This window comes from Microcaecilia unicolor, chromosome 2 (genome assembly GCF_901765095.1).
Source record: "Microcaecilia unicolor chromosome 2, aMicUni1.1, whole genome shotgun sequence".
Classification (NCBI taxonomy): domain Eukaryota; kingdom Metazoa; phylum Chordata; class Amphibia; order Gymnophiona; family Siphonopidae; genus Microcaecilia; species Microcaecilia unicolor.
Genome location: NC_044032.1, coordinates 128,750,558 through 128,777,895, shown reverse-complemented (window position 1 = coordinate 128,777,895; position 27,338 = coordinate 128,750,558). Strand labels below are relative to the sequence as shown.

At 41.8% G+C, this 27,338-nt stretch overlaps 2 protein-coding genes across 2 annotated transcripts in view; one reads left to right on the top strand and one right to left on the bottom strand.

The window, feature by feature from the left end:
- The window catches only part of MRPS27 (mitochondrial ribosomal protein S27), a 122,393-nt gene extending 106,982 nt beyond the window's left edge, over positions 1 to 15,411 (bottom strand). Inside the window, exons 1-2 of the mRNA XM_030193301.1 lie at positions 15,267 to 15,411; positions 9,443 to 9,520 (exon numbers count right to left, since the gene is read on the bottom strand). Coding sequence (XP_030049161.1) covers positions 9,443 to 9,520; positions 15,267 to 15,411 — 223 coding nt within the window. The remainder of the gene's footprint in view (positions 1 to 9,442; positions 9,521 to 15,266) is intronic.
- A 147-nt stretch (positions 15,412 to 15,558) lies between these two features.
- The window catches only part of LOC115463094 (pentatricopeptide repeat-containing protein 2, mitochondrial-like), a 66,585-nt gene continuing 54,805 nt past the window's right edge, over positions 15,559 to 27,338 (top strand). The window contains exons 1-3 of the mRNA XM_030193302.1: positions 15,559 to 15,680; positions 19,018 to 19,110; positions 22,490 to 22,619. Coding sequence (XP_030049162.1) covers positions 15,575 to 15,680; positions 19,018 to 19,110; positions 22,490 to 22,619 — 329 coding nt within the window. The 5' untranslated portion in view covers positions 15,559 to 15,574. The remainder of the gene's footprint in view (positions 15,681 to 19,017; positions 19,111 to 22,489; positions 22,620 to 27,338) is intronic.

The window sequence follows — 27,338 nt, the reverse complement described above, 5'->3', positions numbered from 1 at the left end:
GATGAGCTGTGTGCTGCGTTCCGGCGGTTTGAATAGTGAAGCCAGGTACCCGGGCCAGGTGGAGGGTGGGTGGCGGCAGCGACTCCGGGTGGGTGGGGGGAGCAGTAGCGGCAACCCTGGGGGGGGGGGAGCGGTGGCGACGGCAGTTCCCTCACTTGCAGGTGCGCAGGTTCCCTCTCTGTCATGCCCCCGTCATCACGTATTGACGCGGGGCGGGACAGAGAGGGTCTCTACTGCGCATTTGCGAGTGAATACGTCTCTTGCCATTTATATGTTTGATTTCACTAAAGGGCCCCTTTTACAGACCTGCAGTAAAAAGGGGCCCTGCAGTAGCGTCAGTGTATGGATTTGTGCACCGAGGCTCCCTTTTATCAAAGCGGGTAAAAGCTGTTTGTTTGGGTTTTTTTCTAAAGGAAATGGCCAAAACACTTGCCACGCAGCCATTTCCCGGGACTGCCAATATTGCAACCTATTTAGGAGGCAGTAAGGAATCCAGCGCTAACTGGGCAGCCCTGATTATAGCCAGGTAAGCCCCCAGTGATACAAAATTTTAATTATTTTTTCAGCAATGGAAATGGCGAGCGTTTGGGGGCAGGCACTACGGCCAAGCTCCTGTGGTAGTGCCGGATTGGCACGTGGCAAAGCAGCAGTACAGATACTGCCACTTTTTAAAAGGGGCCCTAAGCTTGCAAACACATCATCAAAAATAAACATTGTGTACTGTTTTAATGTAAAAATAAATAAACAACAAATGAATAAACAACAAATGAGAGGGTCAAATGTCTGCCAATTCGAGAGATGTCACATGATCCAGTTTCTGGTGGGAGATTTTTGGCCAGTTCTGGTTTTAAAGCTACACTTGAATGCACTGTGGTAACTGTAGTCCTGGTTCTTCCATTCAAAATCTGAACTGCCAGTACCAGGGTGTGTTTTCCTCTAGAACCTGACTCATTTGGCAGCAAGAGTGTTATGAAAAAGCAAAACCTTCAAAACAGGATAGAATCTGTGCTCCTTGTAACCTTGTGCCTTTTCTTATACAGATAAAGAAGTGGGGGGGGAGCAAGATGATGAGAACAAAACTAATTGTTATCTTTTCTTGCAGTACATCAACGTGAAGAAAAAGAAGGATAGCACATGGGGGAGGAAAGACATCATCGACCCAAATGGCTGCCTAACTCCATTGCTCCCTGACTACCCACAATAAACTGAGGTAATCCATAGCCATCACTAGTCTCAAGTTTAAAAAAACAATGTAGCATATATTGCCTTGCTGCCCACGATGACCCAAAAGTCTAAACTGGACTCCAATAAGGAGTCTGGTAAGCAACCAGCTCATGTCAAAGCTCAAAGTGCTTCACGGCATGCGTCACCACTGCGAGACTCAGCCTCTGAAGAGGAATCGGATGTCTCTGCTTTTGATGGTGTTGTAGGGGAAGTCTGGTATGGCTCCATGTGCCCTAAAGAAATACTTTAGCAAAATATGCCAAGAACTGAAAGCCATGAGAGGAGAGATATTAGAAAGAACTGATACCATTCACACCAACATCAGAGACTTGGGGGCTGGGCTAAAGAGAACCGAGGTGGAAGAACAGTAAAACAGATTTTATGCTTCTTATCCTTGACTATGAAGTGGATTTTCCCCAAGTCCACCTTAATAATGGCTTACGGACTTTTCTTTTAGGAAATTATCCAAACCTTTTTAAAACCCTGCTAAGCTAACTACTTTACCACATTCTCTGGCAATGAATTCAAGTTTAATTACTCATTGAGTGAAGAAATATTTTCTCCGATTCATTTAAAATTTACTACTTAGTAGCTTCTTTGCTTGCCCCTAATCCTAGTATTTTTGGAAAAAGTAAACAAGCGATTCACATCTACCTGTTCCACTCCACTCAATATTTTAAAGACCTCTATCATATCTCCCTTCATTTGTCTCTTCTCATCCCATACTCTTTATCATTTTCATCGCCCTTCTCTGTACCTTTTGTAATTCCGCTGTATCTTTTTCAAGATGTGGTGATCAGAATTCCACACAGTATTTGAGGTGCGGTCACACCATGGAGTGATACAAAGGCATTATAATATTACATAAGTACATAAGTATTGCCATACTGGGACAGACCAAAGGTCCACCAAGCCCAGCATTCTGTTTCCAACAGTGGCCAATCCAGGTCACAAATATCTGGCAAGATCCCAAAAATGAACAAAACATTTTATGCTGCTTATCTCAGAAATAAGCAGTGGATTTTCCCCATTTTAATAATGGTCTACGGACTTCTTTAGGAAGCAGGACAAACCTTTTTTAAACCCTGCTAAGCTAACCACCTTTACCACATTCTCTGGCAACGAATCCCAGAGTTTAATTACATGTTGAGTGAAGAAATATTTTCTCTGATTTGTTTTAAATTTACTACTTTGTAGCTTCATTGCATGCCCCCTAGTCCTAGTATTTTTGGAAAGCATAAACAGACGCTTCACGTCTACATTTTCCACTCCACTCATTATTTTATAGACCGCTATCATATCTCCCCTCAGCCATCTTTTCTCCAAGCTAAAGAGCCCTAGCCGCTTTACCCTTTCTTCATAGGGAAGTAGTCCCATCCCCTTTATCATTTTTGTCGCCCTTCTCTGTACCTTTTCTAATTCCACTATATCTTTTTTGAGATGCGGGGACCAGAACTGAACACAATATTTGAGGTGTGGTCGCACCATGGAGAGATACAAAGGCATTAAAACGTCCTCATTTTTGTTTTCCATTCCTTTTCTAATAATACCTAACATTCTATTTGCTTTCTTAGCCGCCGCAGCACACTGAGCAGAAGGTTTCAACGTATCATCAACGACGACATCTAGATCCCTTTCTTGGTCGGTGACTCCTAACGTGGAACCTTGAATTACGTAGCTATAACTCGGGTTCCTCTTTCCCACATGCATCACTTCTCAGGTTTTTTTTTTTACATTCCTTTCATAATAATTTCTAACATTCTATTTGCTTTCTTAGCTGCTGCTGTACACTGAGCAGAGGATTTCAATATATGTGAAGATTGTATTAAGGTTACATATAGATGGTACTTGACCTGGCTCGACTTCAATGCATTTTTCAGGCCTCTTCATCTCTCTGCTGGCATCAATGTGGAGAGCAGGTAACCATGGCTCACATTTGGTGGCTTTGCATTAAGGTGAGGGTTTTCTGGAAGATGATTCAGCATCAACTGCAATACTGGTTGAGTATTCAGCTTCCTTGGGACCCAGGTATCTTTCTCTTCAATAAGCCACTTCCTACCTTGCCTAAGTTTACACAGTCAATGATTCAGCATGAAATAAATGTAGCTAAGCTGACTGTAGCAGCTTGCACGAAAGTGGAGTCTGCCCCTTCCTTTCTTAGATGGTTAAATTACACTACACTAGTGAAATGGAGCATTTAACAGCTGCTCATGGGAAAATATTGCACAAATGGGAAAAATCTTGGAGCCCTTTCTTAGAACACTGCCATAAAACCAGGTGGCCCTTTCTTGGAACCGACTGTGGTGAAAAGCTGTAATGTCACACAGGAAGTTTTGCTATGGAAGACACCCTGTTGCCCATAGGTTTCTGGGATGAGGGGGGTGGGGTCTTTAGTTTTCCATAAAACCTATTCTTTAAATAGAAGTATAAAGTTTTACCCCTTCTGGGGTAATGCTTTTCTTTTCTGCGTAACAACACAATTATAGTGGCACTTCTTTTTTTGTATGTGACCATGCTAAGTTTTATGGCAGTTTTTCTGTTATTTTGTTGTGTTGTTGAATAAAGACATCGGAAATAAAAAAAACAAAACAAAAAGATAGCATACTTATAGGTTATGTCTGCAATCATCATTACGGATGTGCCATGGAACGACACAAAAAGTACTGTGTTACAGATTTTTACCAAAACCTAAGGATACTGGGGCCATTTTACTAAAGCTTAGCTCATGCTAATTCCATTAGCGTGTACTAAATGATACGAAGCTCATTTTATACCTATGGTCTTCTTAGAATTTAATAACAGAACCAGCGTGCGCTAAACTTTAGTAAAAGGACCCCGCTGACTTTCTGTATAACTTATTTCAAAAAAGTGACTTTCTCTTTTAACTCAGTGCTTCCCAAACCTGGTAGATCTTCAGAATATCCACGGTGAACACTCATGAGATATAGCTGCATCCAGTGGCATCCTATCATGTGCAACTGTATCTCATGCGTATTCACTGTGGGCATCCTGAAAATCTGACTAACTGTGGTGGTCACCAGGACAAGTTTGGAAAACAAGCATTAACAACCATAGGAGCCGACTCTGTGGGTGCTTAAGCACCCCCAATATTGAGAAAAATTCCTTGTATGGGTCCAGGGAGGGGTTATTTCCATTGGGCTTAGCACCCCCAATAATTTTGAAAAGTTGGCTCCTATGTTAACAACAGAATTGCAGTAAAATCAGAATTGTTATTGCCCACATGCAGGCTTTTTCATCCTCTTATCCACCCAAGCACATTCCCACCAGTTTCTCACTTTCCCTCTCCCTCTCTCCCCCTAACAATAGATAAAGTGATGGGGCCGAATGGTACTGAAAAAACTTAGGGGCCCTTTTACTAAGCCACATAAGTGTCTATCCGCGCCCAACATGCGTCAAAATGGAGTTACCATACGGCTACCATGTGGCTCTTGTGGTAATTTCATTTTTGGCGCGCGTCCAATATGCGTTGCTGAAAGATTTTCAGCCGCGCATATCAGACGCTCGCCAAGTGGCATTTGGCGTGCGTAGGTCATTACCTCCCAGTTACTGCGTGAGACTTTACCGCTAGATCAATGGCTGGCGGTAAGGTGGAAGACCAAAAATGGACAAGCGACAATTTTGAATTTGCTGCACGTCCATTTTCCGCAAAAATTTTAAAAAGGCCTTTTTTACAGGTGCGCTGAAAAATGGATGGGTGCACGCCCAAAACCAGCGCCTACACTACCACAAGCCATTTTTCTGCACACCTTAGTAAAATGACCCCTTAGGGAAGGTTCTGGTGCCTCCCCTTTCCGACCGTGTTAATAATTCCTTTAGAATAAGGAGTGGTCCCCAAGGACTGCAGAAGGTTGGATATGATCCATCTCTCTACAAAAGCAGAAGTCCCAGTAGGCAAGGGAAAAAAAAAAAAAAATTCACTGTTGAACACCATTCATATTCTGACCACAGTATGGATAGAGGTTAATTCATGTAGGGTTGATCTGTTGGTGACCTTTTTGTGTTTAGATTAGAAGAAGGCCTTTGACAGGGTGCAAATCAAATACCTCATGGACCCAGTGAAGAATCCCATAATGTACAAGCATCCCAAGTATTTAGTCCTAGAGAACCTCTTTCCATCCCACCTCCATTTTCCTGTATCTTCAGGGCTGGAAAATAAAAAGCCTGGATTATCCAGGGGGGGGGAGTGTTCTTTCCAAATATTTCTGGACTTTAGAAAGTATTTCTTCAACTTATCAAGTAGCTTTAGAACTGATGTATTATATACACAATATTGTAATCCCTTTAGGAGAATAGGCAGAATAGAAATGTATTAAATTAATAAAATAAAAACTTGCGTTGGAGGCAAAAAAACACATAGTAAAAGTTTTTTTAGGTGTATTAAAATCAAGAAGCCAGCAAAAACATCAGTTGGACCGCTAGATGACAGAGGGGTAAAAGGGGCACTTAAGGAACACAAAGCCATAGCGTTGAGATTAAATGAATTCTTTTCTTCGGTCTTCACCGAGGAAGATTTGGGAGAAATACGCATGCCAGAAATGGTATTCAAAGCTGATGAGTCTGAGAAACTGAATGAAATCTCTATAAACCTGGAGGATGTAATGGCACAATTTGACAAACTGAAGAGTAATAAATCAACTGGACCAGATGGTATTCATCCCAGAGTACCATTAGAATTGAAAAATGAACTTGCAGAACTAATGTTAGTAATATGTAATTTATCTTTAAAATCAAGCATGGTACCAGAAGATTGGAGGGTGGCCAATGTAATGATGATTTTTAAAAAATGTTCCAGAGGTAATCCGGGAAATTATAGACCAGTGAGTCTAACGTCGATGCTGGGCAAAATAGTAGAGACTATTATAAAGGAAAAAACTACAGCGCATATTCAAAAGCATGGATTAATGAGACAAACCCAACATCGATTTAGTGAAGGGAAATCTTGTCTCACCAATCTATTACAATTTTTTGAAGGGGTGAACAAACATGTGGATAAAGGTGAGCCAGTCAATATTGTATATCTGATTTTTCAAAAGGCATTTGACAAAGTACCTCATGAAAGACTCCAGAGGAAATTGGAGAGTCATGGAATAGAAGGTAGCATTCTATTGTGGATTAAAAACTGGTTAAATGACAGAAAACAGAGAGTAGGGTTAAATGGTCAGTATTCTCAATGGAGAATAGTGGGGTTCCCCAGACGTCTGTGCTGGGACTGCTGTTTTTTTAACATATTTATAATTGATCTAGAGATGGGAGTAACTAGTGAGGTAATTAAATTTGCTGATGACACAAAGTTATTCAAAGTTGTTAAATCGAAGGATTGTGAAAAATTACAAGAGGACTCTACGAGACTGGGCATCCAAATGGCAGGTGACATTTAATGTAAGCAAGTACAAAGTGATGCATATGGGAAAGAGGAACCTGAATATAGCTATGTAATGCAAGGTTCCACACTAGGAGTCACTGACCAGGAAAGGGATATAGGTGTCATCGTTGATGATACATTGAAACCCTCTGCTCAGTGTGCGGCAGCAGCTAAGAAAGCAAATAGAATGTTAGATATTATTAGGAAAGGAAAGGAAAACAAAAATGAGGATATTATGCCTTTGTATCGTTCCATAGTTGCGACTGCACCTCAAATACTGTGTTCAATTCTGGTCACCACATCTCAAAAAAGATATAGTGGAATTAGAAAAGGTAAAGAGAAGGGCAACGAAAATGATAAAGGGAATGGGACGACTTCCCTATGAGGAAAGGCTAAAGCAGCTAGGGCTCTTCAGCTTTGAGAAAAGACGGCTGAGTTGAGATATGATAGAGGTCTATAAAATAATGAGTGAAGTGGAATGACTAGACATGAATTGCTTGTTTACTCTTTCCAAAAATACTAGGACTAGTAAATTTAAAACAAATTAGAGAAAATATTTCTTCAGTCAATGTGTAATTAACTCTGCAACTCGCTGCCAGACAATTTAGTAAAAGCAGTTAGCTTAGCAGGGTTTAAAAAAGGTTTGGATAGCTTCCTAAAAGAAAAGTCCATAAGCCATTATTAAAACGGACTTGGGGAAAATCCACTGCTTATTTCTAGGATAAGCAGCATAAAATGTATTGTACTGTTTTGGGATCTTGCCAGGTACTTGTAACCTGGATTGGCCACTGTTAGAAACAGGATGCTGGGCTTGATGGACCTTCAGTCTGTCCCAGTATGGCAATACGTATGTTCTTAAAATAAGTCAAGTTGCTCTCCCTTAACCAATCCTCTAGGTTATCCATTCTTCTCCACAAACATTGACTATCCTTAATCAGCAAGGCACCAGAATTCTGCAGCACAGCCATAGAAAGCTCACACTAATGGACCCTCTCTTCCTCATTGTTAAGGGATCTTTTATGCTCTGTTAATCTGAGAGATGTTAAAGAGGAAAACTGACACACAATCAACCAATGAACTTTCCATTCAGGATACGACTGACCAAATTCCCCTCCAAAAGAAACATTCCCAGGAGCACTGAAAAGGAAGATAAGGGAGCAGAGACAACCCTAGAACAAATGCAAATTCTTGTCCTTGTGCCATCTGATTTAACCACCACCTCAGTTTGCTGTAATTTACCACAAGTTCTTCCTTCAGGATCTCCCAAATGTTCAGACTATCAAGGTTGTCAATATTCCTCCGACACCACAGAGTGGATCATCTCCCACTCCATGATCAGAAACTATCACTGATGGTGTTCCAGAGTGATCATTACTGCAAATTGGAGCAGCCATGTCAAAAACACTGGCCGCCACTGATGAAACTGCTATTCCAGAGGAGTTCTCCTACCAGAGCTCAGAGATACTGAAATGAGAAATCCCCTCAATCTTGGACTAGACTCCGTTCACCACCCAGATCTCAAAGTTGGGTCCCACACTGTACAAAAGAATCTATCAGGCCAACCACTGGTACAAAAACCTCAGTGTAAACTCTACTTTTAATTTTCTTTTTTAATTATAAGCACTTTGAGGACAGTTTTCAAAGCCACTTTCTTGACAGTTATTTAACTGAGTAAAGGCCTGTCTGAAAATGTCTCTACTCAGCCTGGCTAAAGTATATGTAGACTTTCACAACATGTTTACTTTTTTCTTGATTGCATCAAGGTGTTCTGTAGAAAGTGTTTAAATTAGGGAGGAAACATAATGGTGTTTTATTTCCTCTTTGCCCTCCACATAAGTACAATACAATAAGCAAGTGAAAAATACAGATGCACTTTGAGAAAATTACTTTATACTAGGGCTGTTCATCAATCAAAGGTTTTAAGCACACAATCAACTGGGATTAAATATTTGAGCGCCTGGTTAATCGCGTGGTGCCCCCCTCACCTTTTCACCTATATAGTGCAAAATCTAGACTGCAGATGTCAATTCTCAAAACTGACATATTGTACTTCAGTTACTAAACTGAAAATAAAACCATTTTTCTTATCTTTTGTTCTATTTCAGGTATGCTGCACTACTTTCTTTATAACAGATCACTATTTACTTTTCTCTTCATATTTATTTCCCTTCAGAATCTATGATATTTCCTGTCAGTGGTTCCTTTCTCTCTCTTTTTCTCCTTTCAGCTGTTCTTTACATAATTAGCCGGACTTTTTATAATTACCAAAGCTACTGATGTTAGATTTTGTAAGTTTGCTATTATTTTTCCACAACTTGCTACTGATCTCTGATCCTGTGCTGGTGAGTAATAAAGATTCCTTTTTTCTGAAAATAGCATCCAAACGCAGCTAATACACTTAAATGTCCGGTAATTTATTTTCCTAATCATCTTATTCCGTCTCTGGTTCTGTTCCTCTGTCTGTGCCCTGAACTCTATTTTCAGGGTCTCCTCTCTCCTCACTATTTCTTTTCTCTCCTCCCTTCTTCCCCTATAACATCTTTAACATTCAACTTTCTGCCTTTTTTCTTCCTCCTTATAGGAGAGAGCAGCATGATGCAATTAATCGAGTTAAAATTATTAGTGCAAGCCAAGAAAAAATGTATGCGATTAATCGCATTAAATGGACAGCCCTACGTTATACTAGCTAACTTTCTAAGAGAAATTACCCAGGTATTCTCTTAAAATATTAGCTACAAAACATAGATGGAAAAGGTATCCAGGTACAGTGCAACTATACAAGTAACTTGAAAACTGTCCTCTTTACTCTTATACAAATCAAGTTTGGTTACATACCTAAGTTTTGAGGATCTCTCTCTCTTTCTTCCCATTTTTGACTGTCAATATATGCTGCAGACAGTAATGTCCTTCTCCCTAAAAAGAATAAAATAGCCTTGTCTGAATATTGTACAGTAATAATTTACAGACCTACAAATGGAATTAGCATTTACCTAGACTGCTTACGTCAAGCTTCTGAAATGAAATACAGTCTCAAGTCTCAGGACAGTAAGTATAAAATAACACAGCAAATCCGATTAACTATGTCTATGAATAAAACAGATAAGTATATCAGGCCCTGTATGGTTACTCAAAGAAAAATCTATATTATTATTTTTTACGGTTATGACTAAGAAGATTTGTAGATTAGGAGTTATATTTGATTCAATGTTGTCTACAAAGGACCAAAGTTACAACTGTGACACAATCATCATTCTACAAATTACAGGTGTTGAGTAAGTTGAAGTCTACTATCCCAGTTGACGATTTTATAACTGTCATTCAGTCTTGTACTCCCACAAATGGGAGTAATGCTCTTTTATTTAGGTATCTCACAAACATATTAAAAGTCTTACACTTATCTAGAGCACAGCTGGTGGCGGGGATACTGCAAAACCATCATGCCACACCTCATCTTAAGGAAATACATTGACTGCCTCTGCAATTCTGTATTAAGTTTAAAATGTTATTGTTGATCCAAAAGGCATTAGAGCATAATGAGTATTATTTTGAAGATCTATTGTCCTAGTCGAGCCCTGTGATCACTTCTACCTTCGGCAAAAATTCACTTTGCAGAAACTAGGGTTATCACTTTCTCAATTGCTGCTCCATTTGAATGCAACAGGTTGCCTACTTAAGCTTGCTGAAGACACCCTAACTTTTAAGACCTTTTTATTTGCTCAGACTTTCGGTGACTAGTAACTTGGCTGGTTGTGTAGTAGTACTAGTAGCAGTAATAGATTTGCTTATATCTAGTACATCTGGTCTTAGATTTAATTGTACTCCACCAGAAGGGGAATAATCGAATGGGGTGCCCAAGTTGTCATGAAGGCGTCCTCATAGGACGGCCCCGTAAAGGGGCGGGGCAACCCGTATTATCGAAACAAGATGGGCGTCCATCTTTCGTTTCGATAATACGGTCAGGGACGCCCAAATCATGAAATTTAGGTCGACCTTAGAGATGGTCGACCCCGGTTTTCGGCGATAATGGAAACCGAGGACGCCCATCTCAAAAACGACCAAATCCAAGCTATTTGGTCATGGGAGGAGCCAGTATTCGTAGTGCACTGGTCCCCCTCACATGCCAAAATACCAACCAGGCATCCTAGGGGGCACTGCAGTGGACTTGACAAATTGCTCCCAGCTGCATAGCTCCCTTACCTTCAGTGCTGAGCCCCCCAACCCCCCCCCCCAAACCAACTCCCCACAACTGTACACCACTACCATAGCCCTAAGGGGTGAAGGGGGGCACCTACATGCACCCACTAAAAACTGCTCCAGGGACCTGCATACTGGGTATGATATTTGAGGCTGGCAAAAAAAAAAATAATAATATTTTTTTTTGGGGGGGGGGAGTGGGAGGGGGTTGGTGACCACTGGGGGAGTAAGGGGATGTCATCTGGTCAGTTCGGGCACCTTTTTGAGGCTTGGTCATGAAAAAAAAGGGACCAAGTAAAGTTGGTCAAATGCTCGTCAGGGACACCCTTCTTTTTTCCATTATCGGCCGAGGACGCCCATCTCTAAATCACGCCCCAGTCCGCCTTCGGTACGGTGCCGACACACCCTCATGAATTTTGGTCGTCCCCGTGACGGAAAGCAGTTGAGGACGCCCAAAATCGGCTTTTGATTATACCGATTTGGGCGACCTTGAGAGAAAGACGCCCATCTCTCGATTTGTGTCAGAAGATGAGCGTCCTCCTCTTTCGAAAATGAGCCTGCAGGTCTTAATTGTCGTGATATATTATTTATTTGGTTCTTTTGGCTACTTTACTAAATATAACTCCTTAATGGTTTCAAACTGTGTTTTATTATATGAATGCATTTGTCCATGCCTCTTTTATTTAGGAGTCCTTTACTAAGTGGCAGTAAGCACTAAAATGCACTAACATGGGGTGTGCTCAGGCACTCTGTGGTAGTTCAGGCATCTGCGCATGAATCCTCAGCTGGGGGTGTGCTTGGGAGGGGAGAGTAGGCGTCAATGTACCCTCTAAGCAACGCCCATGAGCGACTGCTCATACATTTTAGGAGTGTCACTCACAGATTTTACATGGTTGATCACAACAGTTTTAATGCTATATACAGAAATGCATTGCTAATACTGGCACTCAAAAATTGTTGGTTTATAAAACTTTGTTGCTCACACAAAAAAAAAATTGCACACACCAGGCCATTCCTTAGATGAAACATCGGAAGGCGTTCCCAGCACTAATCGGTTAGCGCAGCTACATTGCTGCTTGCTAACCGGTTAGCGCGTAAGCCCTTTCTGCCTAAATAGGTGTCGGTAAGGGCTCACGCGCTCATTTGGAAATGAATGCCTGGCTATTAATAGGAAAAATGGAAATGTGGCCATTTTACAGCCACGCTAAAAGTGGCCGCAGCATGCGGGGGAAACCCACGTGCTAATCATACTGCAGGCCACCATTTAGCGCAGCTTAGTAAAAGGGCCCCTTAATTTGTTAAATTGTTTTCTCTTTTACTCCCCTTTTTACTAAGCCGTGATAGCGGCTGCCGCACGGCAATGCTGACACAGCCCATTCAAAGTGAATGGGCTGTGTCGGCATTAGCAAACGGCAGGGGAGGGGTTAATGTTTTCAATAGTGTATGTTGTACTGTAAAATACTTAGGACTAAGCAGAATAGAAATACAGTACTGTCATTTGAAATTTTTTTGTTGGAATTGTCTACTGCCTATGCCACTTTGTTCTTGCTGTACGCCTCCTTGGGTGAATTTCTTCACAAAGGCGATAAATAAATTCTAATAAATATCACAAGCATGATGCCTCAAATGAATTTTGAGCTATACAGGTGACATAACAACAAAAATATCAAATCTAAAGCATCTGGTGAGAGAAAAGAGGATAGCCTTAAAGCAAAAGAACCATTTAATCCTTCAATACATTAACTTGCCTATTTTTTGATTTATTCCTTTCTCTTATGATCTTATTTGCTGTGTTCTGTCTTTTGCCAAGCCTATTTTTGTATATTGTTACATTTCTTTTTAGAATAAAACCTTGTTATAGCGTTGTAATCCAAACCCAACAAAGAATCTCCGTTTCACTTGCACTGCCTCAGGAAACAGGACATTATGCCCTAGAGCAGCACAAGTGAAATAGAGATTCTTCATCGGGTTTGGATTATTTTTATTTTATTTATTTTATTTATTGCATTTGTATCCCACATTTTCCCACCTATTTGCGGGTTCAGTGTGGCTTACAATACGTTGTGAATAATAGAAATACAATTGGTCATAATACGATTATGGGTACATTGTGAAGAGTTGTGGGAAGACAAAGTCAAAATATCATCTAGGATTAGAAACAATGGAATGTGACAATGGGGAAATGATAGGGAGATAGGACAATAACGAAAGGATATTAGGGTGTAACAGTTTTATCTGTGAGTGTGGTTTTGAGTGTGGTGAAAGTATGGGGAAGAGAATTCAGAAGAGAGTGAATTGGTGCTTTTCTATAGTGTGTGTGAATTCATGTGTTTTGGTCCTTGCAGTAGGTGTCATGTGGACTTTTGGAAGCCTTGGACGTGTGGATGTACGACTCAAGCTAAATGTAGTTTTGAAATCAGCTTGCACATCACGCCTGAACTCTGTTCCTCTTATATGCCATTACAGTTTTCACTCCGTTCTGTTCTTGTGTAAGTGGAGTTTTTGTCTTTGGCCCATGATGGTATTGAGTAGTCCCGCTTTGGTCGTACTCCGAGGTCTTTTTTTTCTCCACTTTTGAATATTGATTGGAGTGACTCTGCCTTTTACTAGCATTCTCGTGATGTGAGTTTCATGTGCTAATGTTGCCATTAGCGCATGGCCATTAACAAAAATTAGCGATTGAACCCTTACCTATGTTGTAGGCGGTAAAGGCTCACACACTAATCAGTTAGCGTGTGGCAATGTCAGTGCACTGATCAGCACAAAAATGCTGTTCTCTGCTCCCAGACACGCCCCCTCAGGCAAAATGTTTTCTAAAATGTTAGCGTATGGGTATCTTATGCACAAGTTTAATTTACTGTGGGACACCTCAGTGCATCCAGCGGTAAGCTCTTTTAAGCTGCGGTAAGCATACATTAGTGCTTACCGCAGCTTAGTAAAAGGACCCTTTAGATGTGACCCCTTAGTCAAAAGTGAAACAAGAGGCCAGCCAATACTTGCTAAAAAACACCACCAAACAAAAAAAACCTACAATACTCTCATAGCCAACCAGCCAGCATATCCAACAGACAGCCTGGTGATGTTGTCACATTATTTCTATTAAAAAGTTTTGTTTTAGAACAATTTTTGAAAATTGGGAACACTATGCCTTTGTTTATGCATTGTTTAAGGGGTTTATGCAGTGTTTTCCGTATTATCTGACTTTTCACTTATCCGACAATGGGTCGGTCCCATTTACATCAGGTAATCGAGACTGTTCTGTACTATTACTGCCTTGGGGAGCAACATTTTTTTCTTTACACTTGTAATAGGAAACTTTGCATAAAGCTGTAGATCACAGTGTAACATAAGCTTACTGCGTAGGCATCTTGATGAGTAGAACTCTGGAAGAAAAGTTCTGCGAGATGAGAGGTGTAAATATGAGCTGCAGAATAAGTGTACTTGTAAGTGCATATAAGAAGTCTGAACTATATGAAGACAAATAGGGCGCAATGTATTAAGTGACATGAGAAGATGGGTTAAGTGAGTGGAATTACACTGGCAGAATATGTTGTACAGCAGAACTGAAGAGATTCACCTGGAGAACGATGGCTAATGGAAGACCTATAAGGAGTAGGTTGTAAATGCCCAAGCAAAAGGTGATGAGAGTTGGATAAGGGCCTTGGTAACGTGTTTAGAAACTTTCTGTATATGTGCTGAGAAACCATGTCAAAATGACCATTATGAGATCAGGGAAAACAAGTGGATGACAATGGGGCTCATTTTCAAAGCACTTAGCCTTCTAAAGTTCCACAGGTTTCTATGGAACTTTGGAAGGCTAAGTGCTTTGAAAATATGCCTGAATATTACCCACAGAAAGAGGATGGTAGGTTTCTCAGGAAATACAGGAAGCTGTCTTTTAGCCATGCTAAGATTCAAATGGTGGGTCATTCAGGAAGCAGTATCAGAGAAGAGCAAGTTGAGATTTGGAACTGTGTTCTTTATGAAATTTCTGGTGTGGACAGGTAGTAGATTAGCATAAATACGCTACTGAAAGTTTGGGTACATAATACTGATCAAATCGGTTAAAAGGTTTTAACGCGGGCTGCTGGTTGGAGTGGACGCCTCACTTAAGCGGGGGTGGGGGTCAGTCCCTCTCCTTACTGCAAATTGCTGAGATTTTCAATGGGGGCAGACTCTCTGCCCAGCAATTTCGACCAGCCCTATGAATTCATCCACCTATATTGTTAGGAATAATTGAAAACTTGAGAACTGCAAATCCCACAGTGCACGAGGTACACTGTTAAGAACCCCAATACCCCATTGATGTTTGTTGCAAACCCAACCGATACAGCTCTAGTCTGCGCGACTGCAGCACCGCAGTAATCCCGCTGTATTCCTGATAGCAATTCCCCACCAGTGACCATCTACCCCGGCTGACCACTGTGACCGTTAATTAAAAACCACCCTGCAGGCTCCCTCGCACCTGGTACCATTCTACGAAATCCTCCCAACACATTCCTGTGCAACAACCGACAATGTCGTACGATGGAGGTCGCCATCTTGGAAAGTGCCACGGAAGTGGCTGAGGCTGACTCGGGGGCACGCAGGAGTCTGCAAGATGCAAACATCCGGTCCGAAAAGCCGAGCTAGTCTAGTGCTGATTCATTAAAAATAAGTAAACCTACATTATAGAGACACACAAGGAACCGCGATGTCCAGGTTAAGTTTGCTGTGGTGATTATCTAAACCATTACCCCTGCAAAATTTAGATTGGTACAGTCAGGGGACAGCATGACGGCGCAAGCATGGAGAACAGTATTGCCGCGGATGTTCGGCTACGGATTGTCTGGCTCACGGCTGTTACCCACAGAGAGCTGTTGGAGTTGTGCGTGCGGAGGTACGGAATGTGGGTGGACACCACGCCGTTAGTAGACCGAGTTAAATGCTGGTCTGTTGTTGCTAAATTTATTTTCTTCTTAATCTGAAGCAGTAGTAGTTTAATTCCTCCGAGAACGGATTCCTCCTGGATCCAGCATTCATCCACCTCCAAAATTGCTGTTATCTACCAGGGTCTACCACTGTTTTCATTCAGAAGGGCTGCTTCCACCTGGATCCAGCACTTCCCCCCCCCCCCCCCCCCGAAGAACAGTTTCCCCCTGGATCCGGCAATCATTCCCCCCAGAAGGGCCCTATCAGTCTGGTTTCAGCACAGTTTTCTCCAAAAAGGGCTGCGTGCACCTGGATCCAGCACTCATTCCCCCCCAGAAGGGCTCAGTTCCTCTGGATCCATCACTCATTTCCCCCAGAAGGGTTCAATCCACTGGATCCAGCACTCATTCCCTCCAGAAGGGCTATATTTCCCCGCCCCCCCCCCCGGGATCCAGCACTATTTTCTCCCAGAATGGCTGCATTCCCCTGGATCCACCACGCTCTCCCCCCCCCCCAGAAGGGCTGCATTGCCCTGGATCTATCACTCCCCCCCCCCCCCCCCCCCCCAAGAAAGTCTGCATGTACTTTGATCCAGCACTATTTTCATCCGGAAGTGTTGCAGCTCCCCTGGATTCAGCATCAGCAATCATTTCCCCCAAAAGGGCTGCACCCACCTGCAGAGAGAGACCACAAAGGGGGGGGGGGGGGGTCAGGAGAGAGAGTGGGAGCGATGCTGAACCTGGGGTGTGGAAGGGGAGGGAACAGGGCACAGACGAGATGTTGGGCATGGAGTAAGAATAGACAAGGACACAGGGCAGTGGTGGAAAAGGGGTGGGTTAGGAACACCAAGGAGCATTGTTGATCACAGGGGGAAGGATAGGGACACAGAGGGACAATGCTAAATATAAGAGGAGGATAGGGATACTAAAAGAACAGATGCTGAACATGCAGAAAAGATAGGAACAGAGGAGAGAAGATGGATGGCAGACATGTAAAGAGAAGAAATGTTGAATAAACAGGAGACCTTGGAAAGGCAGGAAAAACAGAGAAAAGCAGAAGAGAGACAGACCAAATCGAATGGAAAAATAAAATGCTCAGACTACAAAGGTAGAAAAAAATATTTTATTTATCAGTTGGACCATGTCAACCTTAGGAAATGTGCATCTCTGATATCTTTCATTTCCATTTCTGTTTTTCTAGTATCGCTGGGGATGGGGGGAGAATGAACTGGATGTCTGTGCTACTGGAGGGAGGGGGAGGGACAGGGGAGCAAAAACTGTGCTGGGTTACAGGAGCTGGGGAGGTATGTGCAGGTGGAGAAGATGAAAAGCTGGAGAGCAGTACTGAGAATTCAGTTTGAGGGGGGTGAGTCATCATTGGGAGACAGCTACCAGCAAGGGTGGGGGCGAATGTATGCCACAGGAGGGTATATGAGGTGGTGATTGACAAATCTATGGGTGGGTGCGTGCATGCCGGGGAGAGGCAGAGATAGAGTTATGCATGTGTGTATATGCTGGCTCATTACAAGTCTGGTGCCTAGATTTTTGAGCTGGCTCCTAGATCTTAAGAAACTGTGTCAAACCCTGCCATAAAGTATAATATAGTAATAGCTGGAGAAAGGTTATGGTTCTCGTAGACTGGTGCAAGAGTTTTCAGAAAAGAGATAGAAGAGGATAAGCGTAGAATATGTTTTGAATTTGCAAGAAACGGGCTCAACTGATTCACCATCAGGAAGCAACAGGGCCTGATCAGCTAACACTGAAGAAACCGTTACAACAGTTGAAGAACAAGGTAGAGAAGTACTATTACCAATTGATGGACTATAGGAATCGGCCTACTGTAGTTTTACCAAACTCTAACTGATTCCCAGACCAATTATTCTTTTGTACTTCAAGTATCTCAATATTAAAATAGAAGTAAAAAGACCTCAGTGGCTCTCTCGGTTCCTTAATTAGGAGGAGACCATGGAAGAACCTTACATTCAAACCACCATCATCGGTCAAAAAAATTTCTCTATTTTTTACATACATTCCACTTGTGTAATATATGCCTTTTATATTTTCAATATTAATAGAAATAGTGAATCATTTTCCCATATGTCCCATATTATCCCCTGTTCAGAAGAGCATACCCCACCGACCCAACATAAAAATACTTGGATACCTGCGACACAACGTAAGCAAAGACCGTAATGGACATTACCTGACTCTTCCTCCCCCTTTCTAATTTCCCACCAATTATACCTATCACTTATGTACCTCATTCTACCACATCACCACCTTGTGTATTCGTTATACATTGTATTTGTTCAGACCAGAACCGTCTAACGCCGTAAACGGAACTATGTAAGCCACATTGAGCCTGCAAAAAGGTGGGAAAATGTGGGATACAAATGCAACAAATAAATAAAAATAAAATAAATATGTTCATAAACCAATATTATAAAGCTCAACGGAACTGTCCATTTCACCCATAACAGCTTCCTTTGGAGCAAACACCATCCACTCTATATCAAAGGACTGGAGAGCTGAGTTTTAATTGTCTAAAAGAATAAAAGACAAATTTTAGTCAAAATATTGTTCTAAAAACAGCAAATGAAAATATAATTATACTGTCTTACTGAAAGCTTAACAGATGCTTTTTCATCACTGCATTCAAAAATGGCGCTTGTAATGATGAAAATGCTAAAATATTTAAAACATAACGTCACCCGGAACTTCAAAAAAATGCCTGCCATTCAATTGCGGAGGTTAAACCCTGTATCTTAATTGAATGCAATCTATTTATCCAACGTTGTTCGAGTTGATATCATTTTCCCCCGCTCCCCTCCCCTTAACATATCCTTAACCTGGTCCATAACAAAGCATCTTGAATCCGACATATTGTGATTCATAATTAAACAATGGATATACCAGCTGAAATATGATACTACAATGTCCTTGGGCATTAGTTTGGGGATTTTGAGGGGGTGAAAACTGTATGTGGTAGTTCTTGAGCACTCAAGGGGAAAGGAGGCCCTTGGGTGGGTGAGTTTGAGAGAGTGAAAGTGACTGCTAGAAGGGATAGGTCAGGGGTGGCAAGTTTTCAAGATTTCCACAATAAATATGCATGAGATCTATTTGATTTGCATGTACTAATTTCATTGTATGCATTCTCATGCATAATTATTGTGGAAACCTTGAAAACACGACTAGGTTGGACCCTCGAGAGCAATGGTTACCCACCCCTAGGATAGGAGGTGGAGAGAATGTGAGACTTTCCTGGTGATTTTTACTGTGGTAAAAATGAATTGATTTTTTTTCCAGCTAAACGGTACCTTTTAACAGATGATGTATTGAAACTTCAAGAATTTCAACAGAAGAAAGTAGCTGTCATATCTCAGATTTATGGAGAAAAAGGTATTTCATTTAAAAGTAAATTTATTATCCTATCATGTTTCTTTGAAGTACATTTGAGATCATGCAAAACACATCTGAGCACCAGTTTATATATTCATCCATTTCTTCATAAAAATAATATGCAGTACTTAATTTGGAAAATAAAGGTATTGATTTAACATTTAGCCCCTCATTCTATAATCTTGTTCATACAGTTTTATGCCTAGCATGCAAAATTGCGGTCGCAGGTTATAGAATTCCTACAGTTATGCACATAACTTGACAAATTAGCTGCTAATTGACCCTAACCACCAATTATTGGTGATTTGCATCAATTGGCATGAATTTTCAGTTATGCGTGTAACTGCACTTAGCATTCTATAACCTTAGCATGCATTTTCTGTAGTGCATAACTTCAAAGGGGGAGGAGGGACATGGGACAACTATGGTGGGTCAGGATTGTGCCCAGAACATACATACTAAGTTTATAGAACACCAACAGATACTCCCACAGCTGTAACATTTGCTTAAGGAAATTTACACCAGCCGATGCCATGGTGTAAGCAGCTGTGCCTCAATGCTGGTGCGTAAAGGCTGACTTAACGTTTGTAATTGCCATTACAGAATAATAGCTTAATTGCTGTTATAGAATTTGCCCTTACCCCTGATTCTTTAAAAAGCACCAAAAATTGCATACACAAATTTGATTCACGCCATTGAGGTGGCAGTAAGGGCTCCCATGCTAACCCGACTAACCGGGCAGCATGTGGCACTGCCCGATTACCGCCGGGTACACCCCAGCGCTACAAAAATAGCCCGGTGGTACTTCGTGTTTAGCGAGCAGTAAGCCCGCATTGGGCTTACCGCCGCTTAGTAAAAGGGGCCTGATGGTCTGGAAAATCTGTCTGAGAATAGAGACCCCCGGGTCCTGGTTGAAAATGATTATGAAGAGCTGCCCAGGAATTTAATGTAACAATTAAATCAGGGGAAACAAAAAGCTTGTAGCTAGATGATTCTGCTTACAGCAACTAAAATGATAATAGTTTACTGAACATTGAGCTAATGTTGAAATAACTTAATATAGGTAATAGACATAACACATATTTCTGAAGTTAGCAGAATGATAAAGAACACGAAACTGTGTCCCTGATCAGTAAATTTAATTACAGCTTGTTTTTTGGGAAATCATAGATTTGTCAGCGTTAAGTGACTTAAGATCCGTTGCCTGACCAAACACTTGACACTGAATTAGAAAGATAAAATATAGGTCAGATTGTTACTTATATGCTGGAAGGACAACTACTGACACATTCTGATATTACAACAATTTTCCATGATTCTGCTGAACTTTCATGAGAAAGGTAATGATTAATGAGTAATGTTTTCCATATGATGCTGCTAACCTGATTGGTTCTTGAATCTAATGATGATGTGGCATTGATTGCTTACCAATAAAAAGAAGAGGGCTGAAGTGTTTCTCTGAGCCAGCCCTGTAGAATCTCTGCAGTTCAAGAGACTCAGGAGTTTGCTCCGCATTTGCCTTTACTTTTATTTTATATATATATTTTGTGTATGTGCTTTATTTCCATTTCACTTGACCTCCTCAGGGGAATCTAGGATAAAGAACTGATAGGTTCCCTGGTGGGGGAGGGTTTATAAAGTTAAGCCTAACCCTACTCGCTTTCAGGCCCTCAGTGATACTGCCGGTTTGAAGGGGCATGTGTTGGACCCTTTGAGGCCAAAACTTTATAGACCTATATAAAATTTCTGGGTTTTGGTAAAATTGGTTGAGAAGATGGTGTTAAGACAGTTGGTGTATTATTTTTTTTTTTGGGGGGGGGGATGCTAAAAGGATATTACATCCTGGACAAACAGCGTTTTATTCAGGATATAGCACAGAGACCATATTGGTTGAACTTATTAGTGAACTACGAAAGATTTTTGATATGGGTGATCTGGTCTTACTGGTGTTGCTGGATCTTGCATCTGCGTTTGATGTGGTGGATCATACGCTTCTTTTGAATCGCCTAGGGCTTCATGTTACGGTATTAGCCTGCTCTGCTAGTTTTTTATCGGGTCATACTTTTTCTGTAGTAGAAAGCCTGGAGATCTTTGGCCAATGGGATACCTCAAGGGTTGATGTTGTCACCAATCTTGTTTAACATCTTTTTATGCCCATCATTCGAAGTGATCCAGCGCTACGGGATGAACCCATATGTTTATTCTGATGATTTGTTATTGGTGGCAAAAGTTTCAAAATTAACTAATGATTTGACATGTCTGCTGGATTGTTTGTCAGCATTGACCATTTGGTTAAGGGAGCACTGAATGGTATTGAATATTGATAAGATGGTAGCCTGTTGGGTGACAAGGGAAGAAGGAGCACCCTGGTTTGTCAGTGATTTTATTTAGTAAAGTGTTGGCAGTGGTTGACAGTTTTTGATAGTTAGGGGTATTAATAGATTTCCAACTGTGTTTTACCCCTTATATTAACACTTTTTGATTGGGCGTGGTTATGCCACCCTTCATAAATTACAGGCTGTTTAGGGACAGTAGTGCATTTTTGGTATTATTGCATGTTTATGTTTATTTAAACTTGCTGTACCACCTTTTCTGAAAATAAAAGTCATGCTGTCTTTATGGGTTATGCTAATACCCTCAGGAGAACCTTAGGAAGTTGCAGATGCTCCACAATATAGCCATTCAGATTTTTGGTAGGGCAGCTAGGTTTGATCATGTTACCTCTCTTTATTTGTATTACCATTGTTTACCTGTTTGTTACAGGATTAGATTTAAGTTGATGGCTCTTACTTACAGAGTGATCTATGAAAAACTGCCTGAACCATTGGCTGGTTTTGTGAGTTTGTGTTTACCGGCATGAAATTTACAATTACAGAGTATGCTTACATTGATAGTACCTTCAATGAAGGATGCTGATTTGATGGCTACCAGAAAGGGGGCTTTATTTTTTGTCTTGCACCATCTTTGTGGAATCCTCTCCCTCGATATTTGCGAAGGAATTTGCAGGAGAATGTGAATGTAGCATTTCAAGCAATAAGCATTTACCTAGAACTATGATAGAGACACACGATAGGGCCTAGAGAAACAGTGGAACTGAGTTACGCTCAGCAAGACATGAAGTGGATGTGAAGATCTCTACAGAAGCAGAGGCAAAATAACAAAAGCAATATTTTGTAGATAGTAAAAGGTAGGTTTCAAATATTGGAGAAGACGCACAAGATGGTTATGGGTCCAGAGTAACATCTAGAAGATTTGGATTATAATATGATTTAAAAGCCATCTTTAATAGGGAACAAGTTGTGCCCCCATTGCTTTGGAAAATGTTCATTGCTTCCAGTTAAGAATGACTTTACCTGGCTAATGATGATTTCTTTTTCAGATTTATATTTTAGAAACCTTGAAGAAAAGTTAAAGAAAAATGTCCTAATCCTTCGAGATGAGTTAAAAACATTACTGCATCTATGCCAGACGCCAGCAGAGGTGGAACTAGCTAAAAATGTTATTTACAGGTACAATGGAAATAAATCCTGAGAGGCTTCAATGTGCCCTGATCCAGCTGGTGCTCAGCATTATATCGTTAATGACTTAGGGCGTCTTTTACTAAGACGCGCTCACGTTTTTTTTTTTTTGTGCTTTAAAATTTTGTCGCGTGAAACGTTAGAGACGCCCATAGGAATGCATTGGTGTCTGTAACGTTTAGCACGCCCACAATTTTAGCGTGTGCCAAAAACGTGAACGCGCCTTAGTAAAGACTCTCTTACTGCGTCAGAATCTGCTAAAGCCATAAGGAGATGAAGGCCATTTTGTCTGGTTTCCTTCAGGTTAACAAGAAACGGAGTGGATTGGCTATGAACTTGCACGTAATTTAAAGGATGAATACTACTAATTTCTGTAGTGCTACTAAAGAGAAGAAGTGCCATACACAATGCAAGCAAGAGTAGGCCCTGCCATGTAGTCAATTCAAGACAGAAAAATATGGGAATTAGGGTGCTTCATTTATTATGGGCATTTTCCTTCTTTATTTATTAAAATCCAGCCTCACAGCCCATCTTTTGGAGGTTACCTTTAAATCTTAATCCCACATTCTCCTGTTCATACCCAAATTTTACTAAATAAAATCACTGACAAACCAGGGTGCTCCTTCTTCCCTTGTCCTGTGACTTGTCCTCTGATTGATTGATTGATTGGTTGGAAGAAGATGCATAAAAAATAAATATTAAAAGTCTGAGGGTCCCTTTTACTAAAGGGTTGCCTTGTGGCAACCCGGAACTACCGCTGGTCCAATGCAGCCACCGGTGGTAGTTCCGCCTCGAGCGTGCACCATTTCCGGCGCTACGGAAAATAATTCCGTAATTTCTAGTGCAGCAGTAACCCAGGGGCCCTTAGCTCCACCACAATGGGTGGCGTTAAGTGCTCCCCCCACCCCGCATGGCCACATGGTAAGAATAATCTTACTGCATATCCATGTCTTTTTTTAGGGGCTTTTTACCTGCTGCGGTAAAAAGGCCCCTTATGTGTGGCAAAAATGGGTCCCCACTGCTAACGCAGAATCCTTTTTACTGCAGCTTAGTAAAAGGACCCCTGAGTGTGTGCATGAAGACCACCTGTATATAAACATAGAAACATGATGGCAGATAAAGGCCATATGACCCATCCAGTCTGCCCATCCTCTGTAACTCCTAATTCTTCCTGTTCCTAAACGATCCCACATGCTTATCCCATGCCTTTTTAAATTCTGGAACAGTCCTTGACTCCACCACCTCCACTGGGAGGCCATGCCACGCCTCCACCACCCTTTCTGTGAAATAATACTTCCTTAGGTAACCTCCGTTCTCAAGACAAATCCCTCCTTTCAGTACCCTTCTCCACCACCGCCAACTCCAGGCTCCACCCTTTCTGCCTTGCCTCACCCCATGCCTGGAATAAACTCCCTGAGCCCATACGCCAGGCACCCTCCCTGCCCATCTTCAAAGCCTTGCTCAAAGCCCACCTCTTCAATGTCGCCTTCGGCACCTAACCACCATACCTCTATTCAGGAAATCTAGACTGCCCCAACTTGACATTTCGCCCATTAGATTGTAAGCTCCTTGGAGCAGGGACTGTCCTTTTTGTTAATCTGTACAGCGCTGCGTAACCCTAGTAGCGCTCTAGAAATGTTAAGTAGTAGTAGTAGTTAGGTTACTCCTAAGCCTATTCCCTCTTAACTTTGTCATATGCCCCCTCATTCCAGAGCTCTCCTTCATTTGAAAAAGGCTCTCTTCCTGTACATAAATGCCCTTTAGATATTTAAATGTTTCTATCATGTCTCCTCTCTCCCTCCTCTCTTCCAGCGTATACATGTTGAGGCTCATAAGCCTGTCCCTATGATTTTTGCATTCAAGACTGCTTACTAATTACGTAGCCGCCCTCTGGCACTATCACCTCCTTTTTCCTGCTGGTCATGCCTCTCTTTATGCACCCAAGCATAAGTGTAAATGAGTTCATTTCATGCAAAAATCAATCATTGGAGTGCTATGGAATAAAAACAAAAAAATTCTTTGAGCCCATAAAAACTGTATATGAAAAAGCACATGAATAACTTCTGTGTGTAAGTGTGATCAAGTTCATTTTTGTGCTGAGGGGCACAAACCTTTTAGTGCTTAATTGCTTTATGCATAAAACATTTTATGAAATTTAAAATTAATCTGGCAATTGACAATAATGTGCATGAGTAAGCATAAATGTTTAAACATCGTGCTTTTCATACATAAAAGCTAAGCGTTAAAAACTATGTAATAAAAAATATATAAAAAGTGTAGTTGCGTTGATAACATTGGTGTGGATGTAAATGAGCACTTATGCATAAAGGCAAAACATTTTAAGTGCTTTGAGACTGAATAACTGAAGTGCTTAAAACCAAAAAAGTCTGTAATTATATCCAAAAAATGTCACAGATTATACACAAGTAAGGATTAAATGCGTGTTTAAACATAAAAAAAGTTTTAAAAAGTTGAAACAGTGTCCTATAACAAAGAGGGCGGGGGGAAGCAGTGAACAGCGATTAAAGAGAAGCTGTAAAACTGTATGGAGAAGCAAGTGGGGAGCTGCTGAAGTGCCTTAAAGAGGGGTTATGTGAAAGGAATGACATTTAGTGCAGTATGTAGTGCAGCTGAGTTTTGGATACATTGAAGGGGGTAGGAGACCTTGGAGTAGGTTTCAATAGTCTAAGCTAGAGACGATGAGAGTACAGATAAGGTTCCAGCTGTGGCATTTGGCAACTTCCTTGCATATGTGTAGAGCTTCGATTCCTAAAGTTTTTACTATGGTGGAATCCCTAAAATATTTTTCATGCACCAGTTTATATAAACATGTATGTATGTATATATATATATATATATATATATATATATATATACTAGTAAAAAAGGCCCGTTTCTAAGAGCAATGAAACGGGCGCTAGCATGGTTTTCATCGGTAGTGTGTATGTTTGAGAGAGTGACTGTGTGAGAGAGACTGAGTGAATGTGCGAGTGTGTGTGACATAGAGTGAGGCTGTCTGTGTGAGAGTGTGTGTGTGAGAAAGAATGTGAGTGTGCGTTTGATATAGACTTTGTGTGTGTGTGTGTGAGTGATTGATTGAGGGAGAGAGTGTGTGTGTTTGAAAGTGTGTGTGTGTGTTTCTGTGTATGTGTGAGTGTGAGTGTTTTAAGCAGGTGGTGCATTCCCCTCCCCCTACCGTGCCCCTCTTCTTCTCCCTCCTCTCACCGGCCCAGTCACACTCCAAGTTCCAGGCCACCCTCCCCCCCCTCAGAGTGAGTGTATGTGTTTGAAAGAGTGTGTGTGTGTATATGTGTGAGAGTTTTAAGCAGGTGGTGCATTCCCCTTCCCCTTCTGTGCTCCTCTTCCTCCCCCTCTGCTCACCGTCAACTTTCCAGTCAGCCCTCCCTCCCCCCTCTTCACCCCTGCCCCCCTCTTCACCCCAAGCCCTCATCTCTCCCTGTTCTTTGCTCCCAGGCACTGAATGCAGCATCCAGGCATTGATTGTGTGCTGTGTTGTTGCTCCTCTCTCCTCTTTCTGTCCCCATATGAGCACAGGTACCAGGAAGTTGTTTTGAACTTCCTGTTCCTGCGCTCCAGGGCCAGTGAGTAGTAGTAGATGACGGCAGAAAAAGACCTGCACGGTCCATCCAGTCTGCCCAACAAGATAAACTCATATGTGTATACCTTACCTTGATTTGTACCTGCCTTTTTCAGGGCACAGACCGTACAAGTCTGCCCAGCAGTATTTCCCGCCTCCCAACCACCAGTCCCGCCTCCCATCTCCGGCTCTGGTACAGACCGTATAAATCTGCCCTCCACTATCCTCGCCTCCCAACTACCAGTCCCGCCTCCCATCTCCGGCTCTGGCACAGACTGTATAAGTCTGCCCTCCACTATCCTCGCCTCCCAGCTACCAACCTCTCTTCCCCCACCTGCTCCGCCACCCAATTTTGGCTAAGCTTCTGAAGATCCATTCCTACTGCACAGGATTCCTTTATGCACATCCCACGCATGTTTGAATTCCGTTACTGTTTTCACCTTCACCACCTCACGCGGGAGGGCATTCCAAGCATCCACCACCCTCTCCGTGAAAAAATACTTCCTGACATCTTTTTTGAGTCTGTCCCCCTTCAATCTCATTTCATGTCCTCTTGTTCTACCGCCTTCCCATCTCCGGAAAAGATTTTTTTGCGGATTAATACCTTAGTATTTGAACGTCTGTATCATATCACCCCTGTTCCTCCTTTCCTCCAGGATATACATGTTCAGGTCAGCAAGTCTCTGCTCATACGTCTTGGAACGCAAATCCCACACCATTCTCGTAGCTTTTCTTTGCACCGCTTCCATTTTTTTAACATCCTTCGCGAGATACGGCCTCCAAAACTGAACACAATACTCCAGGTGGGGCCTCACCAACGACTTGTACAGGGGCATCAACACTTCCTTTCTTCTGCTGATCATACCTCTCTCTCTACAGCCTAGCAACCTTCTCGCTACGGCCACCGCCTTGTCACACTGTTTCGTCGCCTTCAGATCCTCGGATACTATCACCCCAAGATCCCTCTCCCCCTCAGTACCTATCAGACTCTCCCCGCCTAACACATAAGGCTCTCGTGGGTTTCTACTCCCAAAGTGCATCACTTTGCATTTCTTCGCATTGAATTTTAATTGCCAAACCTTAGACCATTCTTCTAGCTTCCTCAGATCCCT